The sequence below is a fragment of the Mytilus galloprovincialis genome, chromosome 1, assembly GCF_965363235.1.
Source record: "Mytilus galloprovincialis chromosome 1, xbMytGall1.hap1.1, whole genome shotgun sequence".
NCBI lineage: Eukaryota > Metazoa > Mollusca > Bivalvia > Mytilida > Mytilidae > Mytilus > Mytilus galloprovincialis.
In genome coordinates this window covers 11,705,005-11,724,543 of record NC_134838.1, presented here as the reverse complement: position 1 = coordinate 11,724,543, position 19,539 = coordinate 11,705,005, and the positions used below count along the sequence as shown (strand labels likewise).

Sequence of the window (19,539 nt, the reverse complement as noted above, 5' to 3'; positions counted from 1 at the left end):
CAGAATGTCAAAACAAGTGGTGGTAATAAATGTATATGTAACACCAGGGGAGTAGGGTCAACTGAATTTTTCTAGCAAGGTTTTTTCAGAACCAACCCAAATTATCAGTATAAAGTTACATTAAAAGACATTACACAGACAAAGGAGGTTTTTGTGTGGGCAATATTGATACTAAAACAGAAAGGAATGTCGTTTTCTGACATCAGATATTATTCGGAGATATTTTTTTATCGTTTAAAGATAAAATCAGATGTACGAAGTAGCATTTTGAAAATATTCTATATGTTTACCTTCGTCAAATTTTACATTTTTAGGTGACAGACAGTCATGGAGAGATGTAAATCTGGAGTCGCTTACATCAATGAAAATATAATTATAGCATAAAGTTTTTTTCTTAAATACTCTAGTTTAATATGAAAATCGTGCAACATCATTTTGTTCGAATTTCTTTGATTTATATAAAATGTCTCTTGAGGAATAAGAGAAAAAGTTAAATAATAATGTTTTCCTAATCGGTGTTATAAGCGGCTCTACAATTACTTCCGGTGCCGGCGTTGACGTCTGAAATTTACCAATAATTTCCAGAAACTTCATTTTATTATAGAAAAAAAACAACTATGCATCCTGCAATCCCCATCTCACTTGTGTTCCTTGGTTGTTGCAGTAATGTTGTATTCCTAGAATATTTAATAAGGTACATTACTTTGAAAAACGATTTTAGAAAATAGAAAAAGGAGGGGGGTGCATATAAATACAGAATATAGTGCATATATATAAATGTGTATGAAAAAATTGTGAGGCATGAGCTCTGTTTATCCTCACTCCATTTTCGCCTTGTGTTCGTTCACCAATACGGTCTATTTGCCTTGATCGCACTGATTGTTGTTTTGTGAGGAAGGTGCTACATGTACCTTAAATGCCAAGACTATGTCCCAAACCTGCCAATTATCCAGATTTTTGTGGTATCATCCCGATTTTCATCCCTCAACCCGAATCCTGATATTGGGATCGTAAAACTAGTCAAAATCCCGATTTTCACCAAATATACCCGAAAAAAATATTGGTTACCCATTTTGAAGATTTTCAGATCAATTTTAAAAAATCTATAATTTTACCTGGGGACATATTATGACAAGTTAACGACCCTACCCTAATTAACGGTCACAACAGGTGTCATAATTAGTTGTCGTATGTAATCGAATCACCTAATGGGCCATAACTATCCTCATGTCAGACAGCCTTTCAATTTTAATCAATTTATCATACAAGCACAATTTGCAACGTTTACCGTAGTTCCATGACAAAATCCTAGTTAAAGTCATAAGAAACGAGTGACCGGTGAAAAATAATGTTCTTCCAATTCTTGAACCAATGCATACAAACATCATAAACATCATAAACTTAGTAAATTTCGTATAATCGTCAATTTTTTTTTCCATCGGTCAGTGTTGTTGTCAAAATATGACAGGTAATTAAAGTTCGTGTTGAAGCCGAAGTTTAACGATTGTCACCTGTTTGTCAACAATCGACAAAAAATCAACAAAAAAGCATGGAAATTGAGCACATGTTTAACATGTAAATTCAGATAATAGTCTATTTTAAGGACATCCATGCGTATTGTGATCACCAGATTTTTACGAGATGGGTCACACTGAGGTCACTTTGCATACGGAAAATGTCAGGGGAATTGCTTCCTGGAAGGAAGCAATTTAAATAAAGTAAACTTTTTCTAAATATGAATAAATTAAAGAATTTTCTTCAGAAAAAAGTTTATGTACATAAGTTTTATAATGAAAACTATCCGTTGAGTTATAAAAAAACATAATCATTATTTTATTTTGATTTGAGGTTTCTTATGACTTTAACTAAAAGATGAGAACTGTAATGAACTCTCAAGAAAAAATCGTTTATCTTGAAATCCGTTTAATTTTTGAAACCATACGATGTGTGTCTGTTGATTTAAAATCGACGCCATTTTGTAATCACTTCTACTGTGTTATTGTATAAGCCTCCGCCGGTAAGAGCACCTCTGAATACAAAGAAAGATAACTCAAATTTTATCCATTTTCTCATTAATACTGATGACTAAATCAAAATCTGTATGCATCCTAACTTTAGGACATGTAGGTTTAGGTCTTTTGAGTTATGGTTCATAGATAAGAAGGTCTTTGGAGGGGGAAAAGGGGGGTCTCTACTTTGAATCCTTTATTTTTAATGCCATTTTTCTCTATTCTTCAGTTATTTTGTAAATTTTCGTTCCCCAAGGGTGACTGGGGAATAGAAATATGGTCACTTGGTCTTCTTCCAACCGGCAGTAAAACGCTTGCCGAAGTGGGGCGTCCGTTTGGCTGTGCGGAATGTATCAAGTTCGCAGTCACGTCCGGTCAGATTGGGGACGTTAAATCCGATGCCTCGTGTAAAGAGAGTGCCACGCTCTTTGCACGTTAAGAACCCTTGCAACAACTCTTTGAGGGGTCCGTAGGTGGCCTGTTGCAAGGCAAAATTCCTGTCCCTATCCAATATACCCTCATTTTCCAGTGGCAGTCCAAATTTCCCCGACCATCATCCTAGATGGCCTCTATTACAACAACCTACCTATTGTATTTATTGTGAACTTGTTCTCGTCCTGAATATGCATGAAATATTTGCCACTGGACGTTAAGCAACCAACAGTCAATCAATCATGTAAATTTTCAAGCTCATCATTTGTATACCAAAAGGAAAAAAGAAGAGAAATGAGACTATTTTAGGAGTAAAAACAAAGCAAACAGAAATGTCGCATAAATTGTAACCCTTAAAAATCTGGTTGCGCGCATAAATCCCCCATGGAGATTTTCAAAAGTTGGCAGGTCTGATGTCCTATATATTGATTGGTTGTTGGTTGCTTAGCATCCAGTGGCAAATACTTCATGCATGTTCAGGACGAATGTCCTACATTAACATTTAATTTTTGTCTAAAGTAAAATAAGTTCAGTCAGATGGAAAATGTTACAAACAAAAAAGAATTTTAAGGTTAACATACAGTTTTCATGTGTAAACTTGACTAAATGTCAATAAAAATAAGATGTAGAATGATTGCTAATAAGAGAAATGTCCAGTGTATCCACCAATACCAAATGATAAAATTGAAAATGGAAATTGGGAATGTGTCAAAGAGACAACAACCCAACCAAAGAGCAGAAAACAGCTGAAGGCCATACATGGGTCTTCAACACAGTGAGAAAATCCAGCACAGGGATGTACAAGTCACTTATGGCTTTTAACAATGAGCAAACTTTTATAGTATACCATTAAAGGTGAAACGATAAATATCAAACAATTCAAAGAGAACAGCCTTATTTATGAACTGGACAATAAACAAAAAATAAATATGATAAACTGCAACTAATGACAAACACTGAATTACAGGCTCCTTGAGCGGAATACTGTATATAGAAACCTGTTTGCAACTGCTTAACCTAACCTGGGACAGAGGAGTGGCAGAACAACATAATAACAAACTGTGAAAAACAGTTGAAAAAGGCTCGATTCATCAGATAGACTCAAAGCACAAAAAACTCACAAAAATTGTAAATAAAAATCCCACTACCAAACCATAACAACTGTTGACAAAGTTCCAGACATAGATCATACATACTATGGGTCCAGATAGTTTAACATACATGTATATAGACACTGTATGAAAAATATATTAGTTGTGTATAAATATAGTACTTTTGTATTTTCAGTGATCTTCCTACCTGTGGAAACCTGATAACATTTATGCAGTTTGCCTTCATTGCAGTAGAAGGTTTAATATTCACAGCAAAATTCGGAATGATAAAACCAAAAATTCCTATTCGGTATGAATCACAAGTTAAAATTTAATAATAATTTTATTTGACACTATGTAGATTTAATCAAATGGGTGACTTCAATGCTTAATGCTAACACTTCAGCTTTAATATATACATGTGTAATACAGAGTTCTTTTTGTAAACTAATCGGTGTTCAGAAAATATATATGTAAATTACTAGAATTAGGATAATTTAAATATTGCAATTTTTCCTAACAATGAAAGACTAGAAAAACTGGTTAAAGTAAACGTGATATCTTTACTAGAGAGCTAAATCAAATGATAATATGATATTAAAGTACTTACATGTATTTGATACTTTTAAAAAAGTTTTGATTATTACGGATGTCTACTTCTTATAGTTTCAGCTTTTCACTTATTTTTTGTTATCCCATCTGCTTTTTCCTATGCTTAGTATATGATAAAAACACATGTACTCACAAAACCTAGATTTTATCTTATTTTGAAAAAAAATGCATGTTATAAAAATATGGATGAGAGTCAATGAGACTGCAGCTGAACTAGCACAGAACAACACAATAAATAAAAACAACATTTATTTATCAAAATTTTAATTTCATTCTGGTATTAGTTCCTCCTGTATGTAGACTTTTACCGAGGTTGCTTAAAATTATAGTGTGGTGCTTTTTAATATCATGAAAGTAACAACTCATTTATAGAATTTAAGTATTTTCTATCTATCATGCTGGTGTGTCTGAAAAAATAACATATTTGGTAGAGTAGAATACACTTTAGAAAGGAAAAGGTATGATAAAGAGTTTCCCCCTAAATGAGATTTTTCAAATTTTACAAAATCTCGATAAATTTAATACAATGGATCTTTTAAATAGATTATACAAATTTAGAAGAAAAGAAAAATCAATCTACATGTGTTATGTTATGACTTAAAAAATTTATCTCACAATCTATTGCTTCCACCCAATGTTCTAAATTTATGCCTTCACCACACAATTCAGCATATTACTTGTAACATTTTATTGACCCACGCATGTGCTGACCTTATAACACCATACAATATATATAAAGAGAACAGATTCATAATTTCAAAAATATATTGTAGAAAGAGTCCTTATCGTACCTTTTCCTTTAAATTTGATGCACTTACAATGTAAGTTTATGTATGACAATGTATGATTATTGTAAATTTAAACAATTTCATAGATTATTGAAGAATAGCAGAATAAATGTGTGCATGCATATATACAAAGAGGATTACATTTTTATTTAATGGAAAATTAGAAAATTCAGTATTTGTATTTTTCAGTATATATGGAACGATGGTGTCACTTTTCTTTCTTGTGCAAGTGGCCAATAATGCGGCATATTCATTCAATATATCTATGCCACTCCAGATGGTATTCAGGGCAGTAAGTATAGAATGTCATGCTAACATTCCTATTTTTCAGCATCTACACAGTAATGGTGGCATTCTTCTTTGTAGTACAAGTTGCCAATAATTATTCCTTGTCATTCAATGTCTCTCTGCCTTTACAGATGATATTTAGAGCAGTAAGTATTCTATTAAGTGGTCAAATGTTTTATCTTTTGGTACATCAATTTTTAAATCTTAACCATCTTTATCAATCAAACCCAAACTTATACTTATTTCTCAGAAGAGATCAATTCATTATTAATTTTATTATACCCCCGCTTTGAAAAAAAGGGGGGTATACTGTTTTACCTCTGTCTGTCCTTCCGTCAGTCCGTCAGTAAATGGATCAAACAGCCATGCATAAAAAAATGAATTAAATTTTTTTTTTTATTCTCTGTAAAAACAAAAGTGTATACATGATTTTTGATCATGTCCTATTTTCACTGCAAGTGCCATTTTTGTTTGTTGGTATTTCTTCTACAGATAAATCCATCTTGCCTTCTCATTGGCAATTGTCAATATCAGTGAAAATAAAATAAGTGATTTTGAGAGAATTTTTTGGTTTTTTTTGTTTAGTTTTATCAATTTTAGTTTAATTTAAAAATAAATCATCCTGTGTTTTGAATATTTAATATTAAATTTTACAGGGATCCTTGATAGCTAATTTGACATTAGGAATGATTATCATGAAGAAAAGGTAAGACTTGTGATTAATATTTTTGGACAACTAGATCGCTTAAATACTAGTGATCAAAACTAGCATCTAATAACGAATTTGTTTTTGTTTGTGTTAATATACCCTACCTGGATGATAGATCAATACTGTGCATGTTGATATACCTTGGTTAATTTCTGTATCTTTGGTTGATGAAGCCTGGTTGACTGTTGCTTTTTGCCTTGCCTCATCATTTGCTCAAGGCAGTAAAAAAGCTAGACTGCGGTAGGCTGTTTTTGGCAGCAGGAGTGTCAACAATGTACTAATTTGTGCCAGTTAATGTGGATCTAAATTCATTGCCTCTTTTAATGTTAATATGGATATAAATTGATTGATTGGCTTGATGTACCTAGATTTACATGTAGATATACATTTTTCGATTCATTATTGATGCCTGCTCCAACGGATTTACTGGCTTACCTTCATTTGTCTGTTACTGTTTATTTGTCTGTACATGTAACAGGTTTCAATAGGATTTTTCTCAACAACTATAAATCAGTGCTTCTTGATATTTGGTTACATGTTTACAGATCAGTCACTTATGATCTGTATGTTCTCAACAGTGATGCAGGTCTAAGAAAATACAAATCATAATTTTGTGATATTCTGTACAAAGTTTTATATTTGAAAGCTAAACTGTGTGCTAACATTATTTCTAATGTGTGCCTCCATATTGTTGGGTTTATCATTTCATATGTATTTCATTTCACCCAAAAACACTCACTACATATTGTTAGTCTGTTTGTGTTGATTTCTTTGGTTTGAGCTGATATACATTGATTAATAAGTTAATAGTGTTGGTGTATATTAATTTGTTTTGATCTTACCCGTCCTGGTCACGGCACTATTATGACCCATGGATAAGGTCTAAACATTGAAGAGTAATAAACAATATCTATTTCTTTTTAATATTTAATCTCAACTTCAATATCATAATATTTTAATAATTATAGGACAGTTTTACACTTGATATAGTGATAGATAATATTGCAAACATAACATTAAAAGATTCTTTCTGTGTACCGGTATGCTAAAATACCATTATTGTGTTGATTTTGTTATAAATTCAAACAGAGCTTATTGGTTAGAAATCTGCCACTTTTAGTATTGAATTCATATCAACACAAGCTTGTGTTTTAAAAAGTTTAAATGTTGGTTGCTTACTTACTTACATCTGGAAAAACAACAAATATTAAATTTCAGGAAATAACGCTGCAGGTACCATACAATTTATACATGTGAATCTTTTTTTGGATCATTACAATTTTTAGATAAAAATCTTTTATATTTTACTTCCTATAGTAGCCTCCTCCCTTGAGTGCAGGAAATAATGGTTTTCGGATTGCAGGCTGGTTCAAAACAAAGATTTTAGAATTAATATTTTCTTGTTACTTTGCATTGCAGCATTTAGAAGTAAGAGCAAAGACTGGTCAGTAAGAAAGACAGTTGAGGTTCAAAAATTGAAAGTTTTTGAAATTAACTTTATTTTATGTTTTCTATTGAAGAAGTCTCATATTCTCAACTTATCTACAGTAGATGGTCTATTGAATTTTAATGTATGAACATAGTTAAAAACTAACACATTTGATTTTAATTTATATATGTATTTCTATTACCTAGATATACTACAGGGAAGTATATCTCTGTTGTGTTGATTACAGTTGGGATAATTCTATGTACTATTGCATCAGCTCAACAAGTTGTAAGTATATGAGTTTATTTCAACAATCTTTGGAATGCATTTTTTCAACAACGTAAAAAGATCAGTTTATTTTTGGCAAAAAGAAATATTTGTATGTCTTTTCATTCAATGATCAATCTGTTTCTTATTTGTCTCAATGTTAAATGTACTGCTATCAAAGTGTAATAGCTTTGGAGTGTAGAATGCATCATTTGATATAATCATGTTAAGTACTTTTAGCCTTGCTTATAGTACTGTAGATTCATTTATTTTTGTGGGTACATATGTACCAATTTTTATAGATTGAACAAAACTTGCATTTTCTTGAATGTTTGATTTCATGGTTTTGACAAAGTCTGCATATAACCTTAGAGGAAATTTGTCATTGAACACTTAATTTCGTGGTTCATTTGTACCCATAAAATCCACCGGAATTAGTATCCAACAAATAATAATGAATCCACCGTAACTGGGATCATTCTTTGGTACAGTATTGTTTATTATTATTGTTTTGTATATATCCCAAATTACCAGGTCTGTTCATTGCCTTGTCAAATAAACTCTTCCTAAATAGCTGTACAATAATGACTAAACATTTACACAGTTGCACAACACCACCTTAGGACATGCTTAAGGAATTAAATCTCAGTCAAATATGTTAAAGGGGAGATAGTTGGAATTTTCATACATTATCTGTCTGTCTATTTGCATTGTCTATTTGCATTGTAAGCACAGCATATTTTACTTTAAAGACTTATAATGTCTCTAATTTCTGTTGTTTTCATGTTCAGACCTGACAAACCATGTTACATTTTCTTTTTCCAGGAAGATAACAAAGCAACATCAACAGGAGACCTACTATATGATTTAGCAATATGGTTTACTGGTAAGTGGCAGCACAATTTCCCCTTCGTATCATATATGCATTATGCAACTTTTATATAAGAGATTTTAGATGAAATTTAAAACATTTTTTAACTTTAAAATTAATGTAAGAAATTAAAGCTACTTTTTAAAGTTGTAAAAACCTTCTATATTGAATCTGCAGCTGTATCATGGTATTTTCTTATGCATGACCTCATGTTATGTTTGCTGATAAAAAGAACATCTAAAATGCATGTGATGAGAATAGAAAAAAAATGTGTTTGATAAGGATAACAGAAAAAAATCTGAAGTATTACCCAGTCTTGTAAAGCAATCAGATAATCCTCTTTCACATGAACTCCAAAACACAGAACACTTTGCCTCCTCCAAGGTAAACCAGTACATGCATATATCTTTATGAACATGTTATATTTCAGGTATATTCATATTGACGGCTGCTTTGTTTATGACAGCTGGAATGGGTATTTACCAAGAAGGGATCTACAAACAGTATGGGAAACATCCAAAAGAAAGTCTGTTCTTCAATGTAAGCAGATATATTTTTTACATTTATTCAGTGGGAATAGTTGCATGATAACAAGAGATAGTGTTTTGTATGGCTTGACACATCATTCCATATCTAAGCACAAAAACTAACAAAAAGACAAACTATTGATCTGATGTTACTCACTGGTACTGAATGCTAGATCAAAACACAATTAAAACTAAAATATAGATTGTATTTGTCAGAAACCCTCCCTTTTTGTCGAGCCTGCAACTTTTGTTGCAGAAAGCTCGACATAGGGATAGTGATCCGGCGGCAGCGGCTACGGCGGCAGCGGCGGCGGTGTTAGCTCACTTCTTAAAAGCTATATATTTTAGAAGGTGGAAGACGTGGATGCTTCATATATTGTATATAGATGCCTCATGTTACAAAGTTTCCGTCAGTCACATGTCCATTGTCCTTGACCTCATTTTCATGGTTCAGTGACCACTTGAAAAAAAAGTTCAGATTTTTTGTAATGTTAAATTCTCTCTTACTGTAAGTAATAGGATAACTATATTTAGTATGTGCGTACCTTTCAAGGTCCTCATGCCCGTCAGACAGTTATCACTTGACCTCGACCTCATTTCATGGATCAGTGAACAAGGTTAAGTTTTGGTGGTCAAGTCCATATCTCAGATACTATAAGCAATAGGTCTAGTATATTTGGTGTATGGAAGGACTGTAAGGTGTACATGTCCAACTGGCAGGTGTCATCTGACCTTGACCTCATTTTCATGGTTCAGTAGTTATAGTTAAGTTTTTGTGTTTTGGTCTGTTTTTCTCATACTTGATGCAATAGGTTTACTATATTTGTTGTATGGAATGATTGTAAGGTGTACATGTCCAACTGGCAGGTGTCATCTGACCTTGACCTCATTTTCATGGTTCAGTGGTTATAGTTAAGTTTTTGTGTTTTGGTCTGTTTTTCTCATACTTTATGCAATAGGTTTACTATATTTGTTGTATGGAATGATTGTAAGGTGTACATGTCTAGCGGGCAGATGTCATCTGACCTTAACCTCATTTTCATGGTTCAGTGGTTATAGTTAAGTTTTTGTGTTTTTGTCTGTTTTTCTCATACTTTATGCAATAGGTTTACTATATTTGTTGTATGGAATGATTGTAAGGTGTACATGTCTAGCGGGCAGATGTCATCTGACCTTGACCTCATTTTCATGGTTCAGTTGTCAAAGTTAAGTTTTTGAGTTTTGGTCTTTTTATCTTATACTATATGTCATAGGTCAACTATATTTGGTGTATGGAAATATTTTATGATCTATATGTCAATCGTGCAGATTTTATTTGACCTTGACCTGGTTTTCTGGTTTTCACGGTGTTAAATTTTTGTGTTTTGGTCTATTTTCTTAAACTATAAGCAATAGGTCAACTATATTTGTTGTATGGAAGCATTGTTAGCTGTACATGACTGACCTTGACCTCATTTTCATGGTTCATGTTAAGTTTATGTGACAGTTGTAATAAAGCTTTATATTTAGGAGTATCAACATAATATCAATGATTAGTAAAGAAGGCGAGACATTTCAGTGTGTGCACTCTTGTTTATATGAAGTCATTTCATACACTAAGTTGGAACTAGTTGAGTTACTCATTTATCTTGTAGAAGCATGTTTGAATCTAGTCAGTGCAGTTGATTGCATATGTGTTCCCTGGCTTGGTCTCACAAAAATCTCTAAATTTGTGTGTGTTGCCTCTCTACTATGTACACAGTATTAATGAGTATGACAGGAGTTATTGTCTTGGAGTAGGAATTATGAGATTGACTAGGATCTATGAACTACTCATTTTGAAAAAGACTTAATGGTTTTATTGTTGATCCTTCAACTTTATTTTTATTGTCGAGCCTTCGACTTTAGTCGAAAAAGCAAGACATAGCGATCCTACATTCCATCGCCGTCGGCGGCATCCACAAATATTCACTCTGTGGTTAAAGTTTTTAAATTTTAATAACTTGCCTAAACTACTCTGGATTTCTACCAAACTTGGACAGAAGCTTGTTTATCATCATAAAATAGTATCCAGAAAATAAATTTTGTAAAAATAAAATTCCATTTTTTTCTGTATTTTACTTATAAATGGACTTAGTTTTTCTGCCGGGAAACATTACATTCACTCTGTGGTTAAAGTTTTTAAAATTTTAATTACTTTCTTAAACTATTCTGGGTTTGTACCAAACTTGGACAGAAGTTTGTTTATGATCAAAAGCAAGTATTTAGATAGAAATTTTGTTAAAATTTTGTACCTGTGTATCTGTATTTTACTTATAAATGTTTTTCTTTCAGTGAACATTACATACAGCCTGCAGTTAAAGTTTTTCAAACATTTATTAGATTCATAAACTATCCTGGATTTTTACCAAACTTGTACAGAAGCTTCTTACAATTAAAATATAGTATCAAGAGGAATATTTTTATTGATTTTTTCCCTCATTTTTGTTGAGCCTGCAATTAACAGCAAAAGTAGGCGAGACACTGGGTTCCGCGGAACCTTTACAAATTTTTTATTTCATATAACACTGTACCTTGTCATTGTAACTAGATTTCTTATGTGACTTTCAAAAATGTATAAATGGTTGATCTTGATTTCAATATTTCAGAAGTTATGATTTGCAGTTAAGAAATATTTCATGTTGTCAATATAATAAAAGTTGATAATTTTATTTTTACAGCATGCTCTACCTCTACCAGGTTTTCTGTTATTAGCAACAGACATATACAGTCATATACAGAAATTTAATAATTCAGGTATGATCATATATACAACTCATTCTAATGTTAGTCTGAAAAATGTTATGTCATGGGTTAGATATGCATGAAATACTAGGAGGACAGATTTATTATAAGACATTATGTCATAGATAAGTTGTGTAACAATTATAAGTTATTTTAATCTCTTACATTATAATGTTAATAAACTGCTCATTTAGAGTGCATAAGTTGATAATTTGAATGGTGTGTCACTTGATATTTAAAAATCATTTCTTAACTTACAATTGAGGTTAATTGTAACATGTAAATATAAGCATCATTTATCACTTTTATTTAGAAAGTATTATATCATCCAAATATGTATTACACAATTTTTGCTTCATTTGACCTATTGTCATTGATCATTTCATACACTTGAATTATCATTTTAATTTAATGATTTATTCTTTTTTAGTACCATTAGATTTAGCCTTTGGAATAAGTTTACCAAGATTGTGGTTTTTCCTGATTTTCAATGTTATAACACAGTATCCTTTTAAAATGGTTGGAGATTAAACAAATGTTGTTCAGTAAAAACAATAATTGTCAAATAACCAATGGATGACAAGATGGTTGTGAAATCATCGACCATTCAAAAACAGTTGCTAATTAAGATTACATCTAAAAGATTTTGAATAATTACTGAACATTTAGAAGAAATAGAAAAGGTAAGGGATACAACTGAGTAAAGACCATGTAAATCCACAATGACAGTGGAGATTTTCCCTGAACTAACTGAAATGAAGACCATTTTGAAATAAAAAGAATTTGTATTGTCCAAGTTGTCTGTACTAAATAACAAATTCAATATGCGTGGTTTTTTTTTAGATTCAGAATTAGGTCTTCAGTTCTCTTGAAAGAAAAGTACTATTTTATAAAATTGTATTTATAAGAATAGGTAGTTAACTAGTACTTCATGAAAAAACTTCAGTTGCTAAAATGAGAAAACAATTTACTATTTGAGGTGCCACCCTTTTGGAATGTCTAATGTTCTGAATGCATGTTGTATTGTACAGTCTATTAAAGTTTGAACAGATTAGAAATGAAAGGAAAATAGATTGATACCATTTCTAGTGGTCTTTTTTATCACATAAACTAAAGCTGAGGGAAGCCTAAAAAAAATTAAAATGGAAATACAACAGTTAAAATGGTGTTCCTAAAAGAAAATTAAGCTACCCCTACTATGTAATTGTTATCTATATATTGATAATACCATCATCCAGTAGCAGTCCAAATTTCCCTCACCTTAATCCTGGACGGCTTTTAACAGCACCTACCTACTGTATTTATGTTCATTTGTTCTCGTGCATGCAATATTTGCCATTGAATGTTAAACAACCAACATTAATCAATCTAAGGTCTTGTCTTCAAGATTAATGTTTAAGAACTAACACAGGGTTTATATTATTCCAAGAATCATATTGAATTATTAAATTTGTCCTTAACTTTTAACCAGATATATATGTATAAGAAGTGTATTCATCCTAACCACAGAGTGTTCATCGTTAACTGTGACATTAGTCGTTACACTCAGGAAGTTCGTTAGTCTTATATTTTCTATATGGTATTTCCAGAATCCATTCACACCAACACATTGGTGTGGTACCTTGTTGGTATTTATAGGAATCCTAATCTTCACAGAAGTACTGCCCCTAGATAACCTTTTACCACAGAAGAAGACGAAAAAAGAAGATTGATTTGTTAATGTTTTAGATCTTTCTTTCCTTTAGTATCCATGCTATCAAATTGTTTCTGAATTTGTCTTATCAAAATTAAAATTACCAGGAAAGTTTACTACAGGAGAAATGCATTATTTATTATCAAATAATTGCAATTCTTATATGGCATGACATTCCTTTGAAAAGTGAAAACTGTTGGAAAACTGATTTTATCATTTTTTAAATCTAGACCTAGAGACATAGATAAGCTAATTTACAATCTCACATAGTTAAACCAAAAGCAAATAATAAAACCTTGTGTATTAATATTAATATTCTTGGAAAGATCTCTTTATTTTATGATAGATTTTTAGCTCACCTGACCTGAAAGGTCAAGTGAGCTTTTCTCATCACTTGGCGTCCGTCGCCCGTAAACTTTTAGAAAAATCTTCTCCTCTGAAACTACTGGGCCAAATTTAATCAAACTTGGCCACAATCATCCTTGGGGTATCTAGTTTAAAAAATGTGTCCAATGACCTGGCCATCAATCCAAGATGGCCGCCATGGCTAAAAATAGAACACAGGGGTAAAATGTATATTTTGGCTTATATCTTTAAAACCAAGGCATTTAGAGCAAATCTGATGTGGGGTAAAATTGTTGATCAGGTCAAGATCTATCTGGCCTGAAATTTTCAGATGAATCGGACAACCTGTTGTTGGGTTGCTGCCCCTGAATTGGTAATTTTAAGGAAATTTTGCAGTTTTTGGTTTTTATCTTGAATACTATTATAGATAGAGATAAACTGTAAGCAGCAATAATGTTCAGCAAAATAAGACCTACAAATAAGTCAACATGACCAAAGTTGTCAGTCAACCCCTTAAGGAGTTATTGCCCTTTATAGTCAATTTTAACAACATTTTCGTCATTTTTTGTAACTTGTACAAAAATCTTCTCCTCTGAAATTACTGGGCCAAATTTAAACTAACTTGGCCATAGTTTAAAAAATGTGTCCAATGACCCCACCTACCAAACAAAATGGCTGACATGGCTAAAATTAGAACATAGTGGTAAAATGCAGTTTTTGCTTTATATCTTTGAAACTAAGACATTTAGGGCAAATCTTTCAAGATTTAAATGTCCATCAGAATAAGATCAATCCCCTCACAAATTAACAGATGAATCCTACAACCGGTTTTTGGGTTGCTGCCCTAAAATTGGTAATTTTAAGGAAATTTTGCAGTTTTTGGTTATTATCTTGAATACTATTATAGATAGAGATAAACTGTAAACAGCAATAATGTTCAGCAAAGTAAGATCTACAAATAAGTCAACCTGACCAAAATTGTCAAAGAACCCCTTAAGGAGTTATTGTCCTTTATAGTCAATACATGTATTGAACAACTTTTCGTCATTTTTGTAACTTGTACAAAAATCTTCTTTTCTAAAACTATGGGCCAAATTTAACCAAACTTGGCTACAATCATTACTAGGGTATCTATTTTTAAAAAGAGTCTAATGAGCCCCGCCTACCAACCAAGATGGCCAACAACAGTAAATACAGTAACAGGTGAGCGACACAGGCTCTTGAGAGCCTCTAGTTTTTATACTAGTAAAGCTTTCTTAGATTAAATCAAAATATCTAGACCAATAGCTTTAATATCTTCTGGACACTGTATGATTGAAGTTTATCTTTATGGCAAACAAGTATTCATTATTCATATGTTTTGTATGGACTAGCCTATATATAATTATAACCCACTGCAATGCCACCAAATCTCTAAATTTGTTATATTTAGCATGTGTTATGTGATTGATATATAAAATATGCTTGGCATTAAAACAATCTCTTTACTTAGCCTTTTATGACGGCAGTCACATTGATGAACTTGTTGACTTGTGTTCAGAAGACTTAGAAATCCATAATTGATTTACATGTAGTATGTTAGTATTGTAGTAGTACAAATGTAGGTTACAGAATGTTTTTTTATGTTATATTTAATGTATCTAATACAGAAACCTGCCATAAACATTCTTGTGATCTCTTACAGGTTGGGGTTTAAGTGCAAATTTATAACATCACTTTGGATTTCTTTAAGCATATCTATATTTATTTGTATGCATTTGACTTATTACTGTAATATGTACATTCTCCAGTGAAACAACCTTTTATAATTAACTTTACATTAAATTTACTTAAGTTCCAAAGTTTGGTTTTTGAAAATGGAATTGCTATGGCGGACTTAATGTCAAGCAAGATATAGAGATATTCTTTTCTAAATAAGAATCTGTAACAATTTGATTAAATCTGAGCAAGGAATACATGTACAAACAATTAACACCTGCTTTAAGGAATACATGTACAAACAATTAACACCTGCTTTAAAGAGTACATGTACAAACAATTAAAACCTGCTTTAAGAAATACATGTACAAATAATTAACACCTGCTTTAAGGAATACATGTACAAACTTTTAACACCTGCTTTAAGGCCTATGTTAGAATTAGTTAGTGATTGGTTAAGGCTTTGTTAAAATATAGATTTATTGTTAGAAATGCTGCTAAATGCATCTACAATTTTCTGATATATTTTATACTATTTTACTTCATATATGTACTAAATATGCATGGAATATCTGATGTTTAACATTAAGCAACTAACAATCAATTATATTTTAATTATGCACTATTTATGAGTTTTACTGCACTACAATCTTAATTTGTATTTCTCAGATTTGTTAATCATACCAATTACATGTAGTATATAGTTTAGAGAAGTGTTCAAAATCACTGAAGAATAGTACATTTAATATAGTAATGTCCAGTTTCTTTTATGTTTAGGAAAATGTAAAATGTATCATTCTCATATCATAATATTTTCTGACAAAACTACTCACTTCAGAATTTAAACTTCATTTTGATTGGAATTGCTTTAAGATGTTATACTGTGAACGTGAAATAATTTTAAGCTCTTTTTCCGAGAGACCAGTGTGAGGTGCTACCATTATTTTAAAAATGCTATTTGTTTTAGTTACTGTTGATGTGTTATTTTTCTTTGGATAAAAAATTTTGTGGGTTTTGTTGGTACAGGTGAACTAGGAAATTACTTGTTCAAAGAATAGCAATTTTCTTAAGATTTGTATGCAGACTTCGGAAAATCCATATCATGGTCCTGTGTCATATAAACTAATAAAACTTGTATTATTTTTCTATGTTTTTTTGTTTTGTTTCATCCTTTTGATATATTTACTTTCATTATTTGTCTTTTGATATTGTATCATTGCTTTTTGTATGTTTTAGTTTAATACTGAATATGAACTGTTTTAGGAATGTCTGTGTTATAGATGACGGCTAAGATTTTACTGAAATTTAAATACCTCATAATTTTTCGTTCACACAATTATTTGTGAAAAGACTGTCTAATGAATCTATAGACTTCAATCTTTACATTTTTCACAGGGCTTTCTGACAAAAATCCAGTTATTGATTTGTTTTTGTACAGTGTATGAGCAGGTAGCTCCAGTTATTTACCATGTCATAACTTAGTTACTGTTTAAACAATGACTTTCAAATTTTGATATGTTGTTTTGCTTATATTGAAAAGATTATTGATTGTTATTTAACTGTGCAATCTGCAAATTAAGTATATAATTAAAAACTTAACAAAAGACTTTTTGTTCTGCTTGTACCCTGCTCTGATTAGGAGCTGATGCCTATGGAAAAATTACCTTTTCTGTTTTTATGAAGAAATTGAAAAAGGAATAGAAATCCAGTATAATTGTTTTATTTTGGGCTTTCAATTGTTAAGCTGTACTCAGAACTCAGTGTACAAATTTTGTGCTCAAACACCAAATCCAGTATTTTGATTGATTTATACCCAAGGTCTCATCAAATGAAAAAGTTTCTATTTCCACTCAGGCTTCTATATTTAAAGTGTCAGGATTTTTGCAATAGACACAGGTGCTAGTCATTAGACAGCATTTTTTTTGACAATCTTATGTTCCTTATATATTTTTAGTTGTATTATGTTTTGATGTTTTAAAATACAATGTTACAAGTGTAAATGTAGAATAAAACCGTTATTTTTTGTCTCACCTGTAATGCATACACCTTATGGATGTTTGTCCACCATTACTAGACAATGACATCAATAGTTGAGCGGCACAGAATCTCGGTCCAGCGGTGCAGATTTCCCAAATAGCAATAAGATGTTTTATTTTCTCGATTCACTCTGTTCAATCAAAAATAACTCATTTATATACTTTAGGCTACTTATTTTCTGACCACATCCTAATACCAACCACGAAAAATAATATGTTTGTCTCAAATATTTCCAATGAAATCATTTCTGTGTTAATAAAGACAATATAGGGAAAGAAGGTGTGCTGACCATCTTTGATACATGTTTCATCCTCTGAATTACTGGTGACATCTTCTGAAAGATACTGTTGAGCTGTGTTCCAGCCACCCTCTGACTAATCAGCTATCCGGATCAGCTTATTATGCTTCTTAAGTGTTTGAATCAACTCTTCAAGAAGTTTCTTAGCTCTAGTGGGCCTTTTACTATCAATATACTCCACGGCTATTTCAATACTGTCTACTTTGTCAGAATTCAATTCAAATTGTATCTGGTTACCTTTGAGACGAAATGGTGTCTCAACTTTCTTCACCTTCTTATCCCAACTGTGATTTTTGTCGTCATAGTTTCTCTCAATACCAGGCAACTTGCCGTTCATGTAAGTCTTGAACAAGGAAAACAAATCTGCATTAGTTACTTCTTCGTCAAAATTTCTGTCTGGTTCAACGGTCTCCTTACTGGGTACGGGTCAGACATTATAACTCTTCCCATACACAAATACATATTCCTCGTTAGATGGTAACCATCCTTGTTGAAAAATTTACTTGTGCATGCACAACTTTAAATACTATGGAACTTCTTACTCTAATGTTATTACAATTATCCTGCTACCTGTACACGAAAATTCATACGCCTTTCTAACAAATATATTGTTGAAGAATGAGCAATATAAGAATGTTAATTAAAGTGGGTCATGTAAACTATATAAATATAAAGCTTTAGATTTTAGAAGTAAGAACTGAGTGTTTTTAATATCGAATCTCAAATGCTTGGTGTTATTTGTTTCCAACTGTCGTATGTACCTTGTCCTTGGCCTCATTTTAATATTACATGTTTTGTTGTAAAAGGACAACTTCATTTGCTATATAGAATCATTGTATAAATGTATATATGTCTGTCAGACAGGATTGACCATTGGCATTGTGAATTTATGATGATGTCAAACATTTTTTTTTTTTTTTTTTCAGTAAATATACAGGGCCAAATAAATCCCAAAATGTACTCTTTCCTTTGGTTGCTGGTTAAAAGTTAATTATGGTTTTTAATTGGCCTCTTGTAGTTCATTGAAATTTATTGCACAATGCATATTTGTCTATTTGTGAATTGATGAATTTTGACAGTTCTAATTAGTAAGCACATACTTAATTACAGAATTGTTTGCAAATTTGACTGTCAAATATATTCATTGTGTATTCACTCTCAATAGTGTTATTGCTATATTTTCTTAAATTACTTGAATATATTTTATTTTCCCTCTAGCCTATAGTCCTCACTTTATATATACCAAAGGTGTGATTTAATTTTAAGTCATGTAAACAATATTTTTTCTATTTCTGATTTATATATAATGAATGTTTCTGAAGATACCGGGTTATTTGTGTGCATTACTGTTATTTCTGCCAGTAGTTGTTTATATTATTGGGTTGTCTGTTGCTTTTTATTGTTAATATTCTGGGCAAATATTGTGTATATTAATTGATTGTTATATGATTAAATGATTAGATTTGTTATTCTTTAAATGTTGCCATCAGTTAGAGCCGAATCATTTAAACTATCTGTTACAGCAACTCCATGTAAAGGCTGGTATCTTTTACAGACAGTTTATTCAAAGGAACAGAAAATTCATCGTAGGGTTGTCAGCAGTGACAGCAAATTTATTTAAAGGTTGCAATCTTTTATGGTCAATTCATTCAAAGGTTATCTGTTATGGCCAATCATTTCAA

General features: G+C 31.4%; 2 protein-coding genes across 3 annotated transcripts in view; one reads left to right on the top strand and one right to left on the bottom strand.

The window, feature by feature from the left end:
* LOC143065273 (cyclin-dependent kinase 17-like) overlaps positions 1-363 on the bottom strand; it is a 56,693-nt gene extending 56,330 nt beyond the window's left edge. The window contains exon 1 of the mRNA XM_076238757.1: positions 291-363. The gene's annotated coding sequence lies outside the window, so the exon portion shown is untranslated. The remainder of the gene's footprint in view (positions 1-290) is intronic.
* A 176-nt stretch (positions 364-539) lies between these two features.
* On the top strand, positions 540-19,326 carry LOC143065262 (UDP-xylose and UDP-N-acetylglucosamine transporter-like). Of its 2 annotated transcripts, none has more exons than XM_076238726.1 (10): positions 540-694; positions 3,729-3,842; positions 5,264-5,366; positions 5,877-5,926; positions 7,565-7,646; positions 8,451-8,511; positions 8,927-9,036; positions 11,723-11,798; positions 12,217-12,289; positions 13,258-19,326. In XM_076238726.1, the coding sequence occupies exons 1-10, from the start codon at positions 618-620 to the stop codon at positions 13,496-13,498; spliced, it is 987 nt and encodes a 328-aa protein (XP_076094841.1). In that variant the 5' UTR covers positions 540-617; the 3' UTR covers positions 13,499-19,326. The 2 variants fall into 2 exon arrangements, with proteins under 2 accessions (XP_076094841.1, XP_076094850.1); XM_076238735.1 differs by lacking the exon at positions 5,264-5,366 and adding an exon at positions 5,122-5,224.
* Positions 19,327-19,539: the final 213 nt, after the last annotated feature.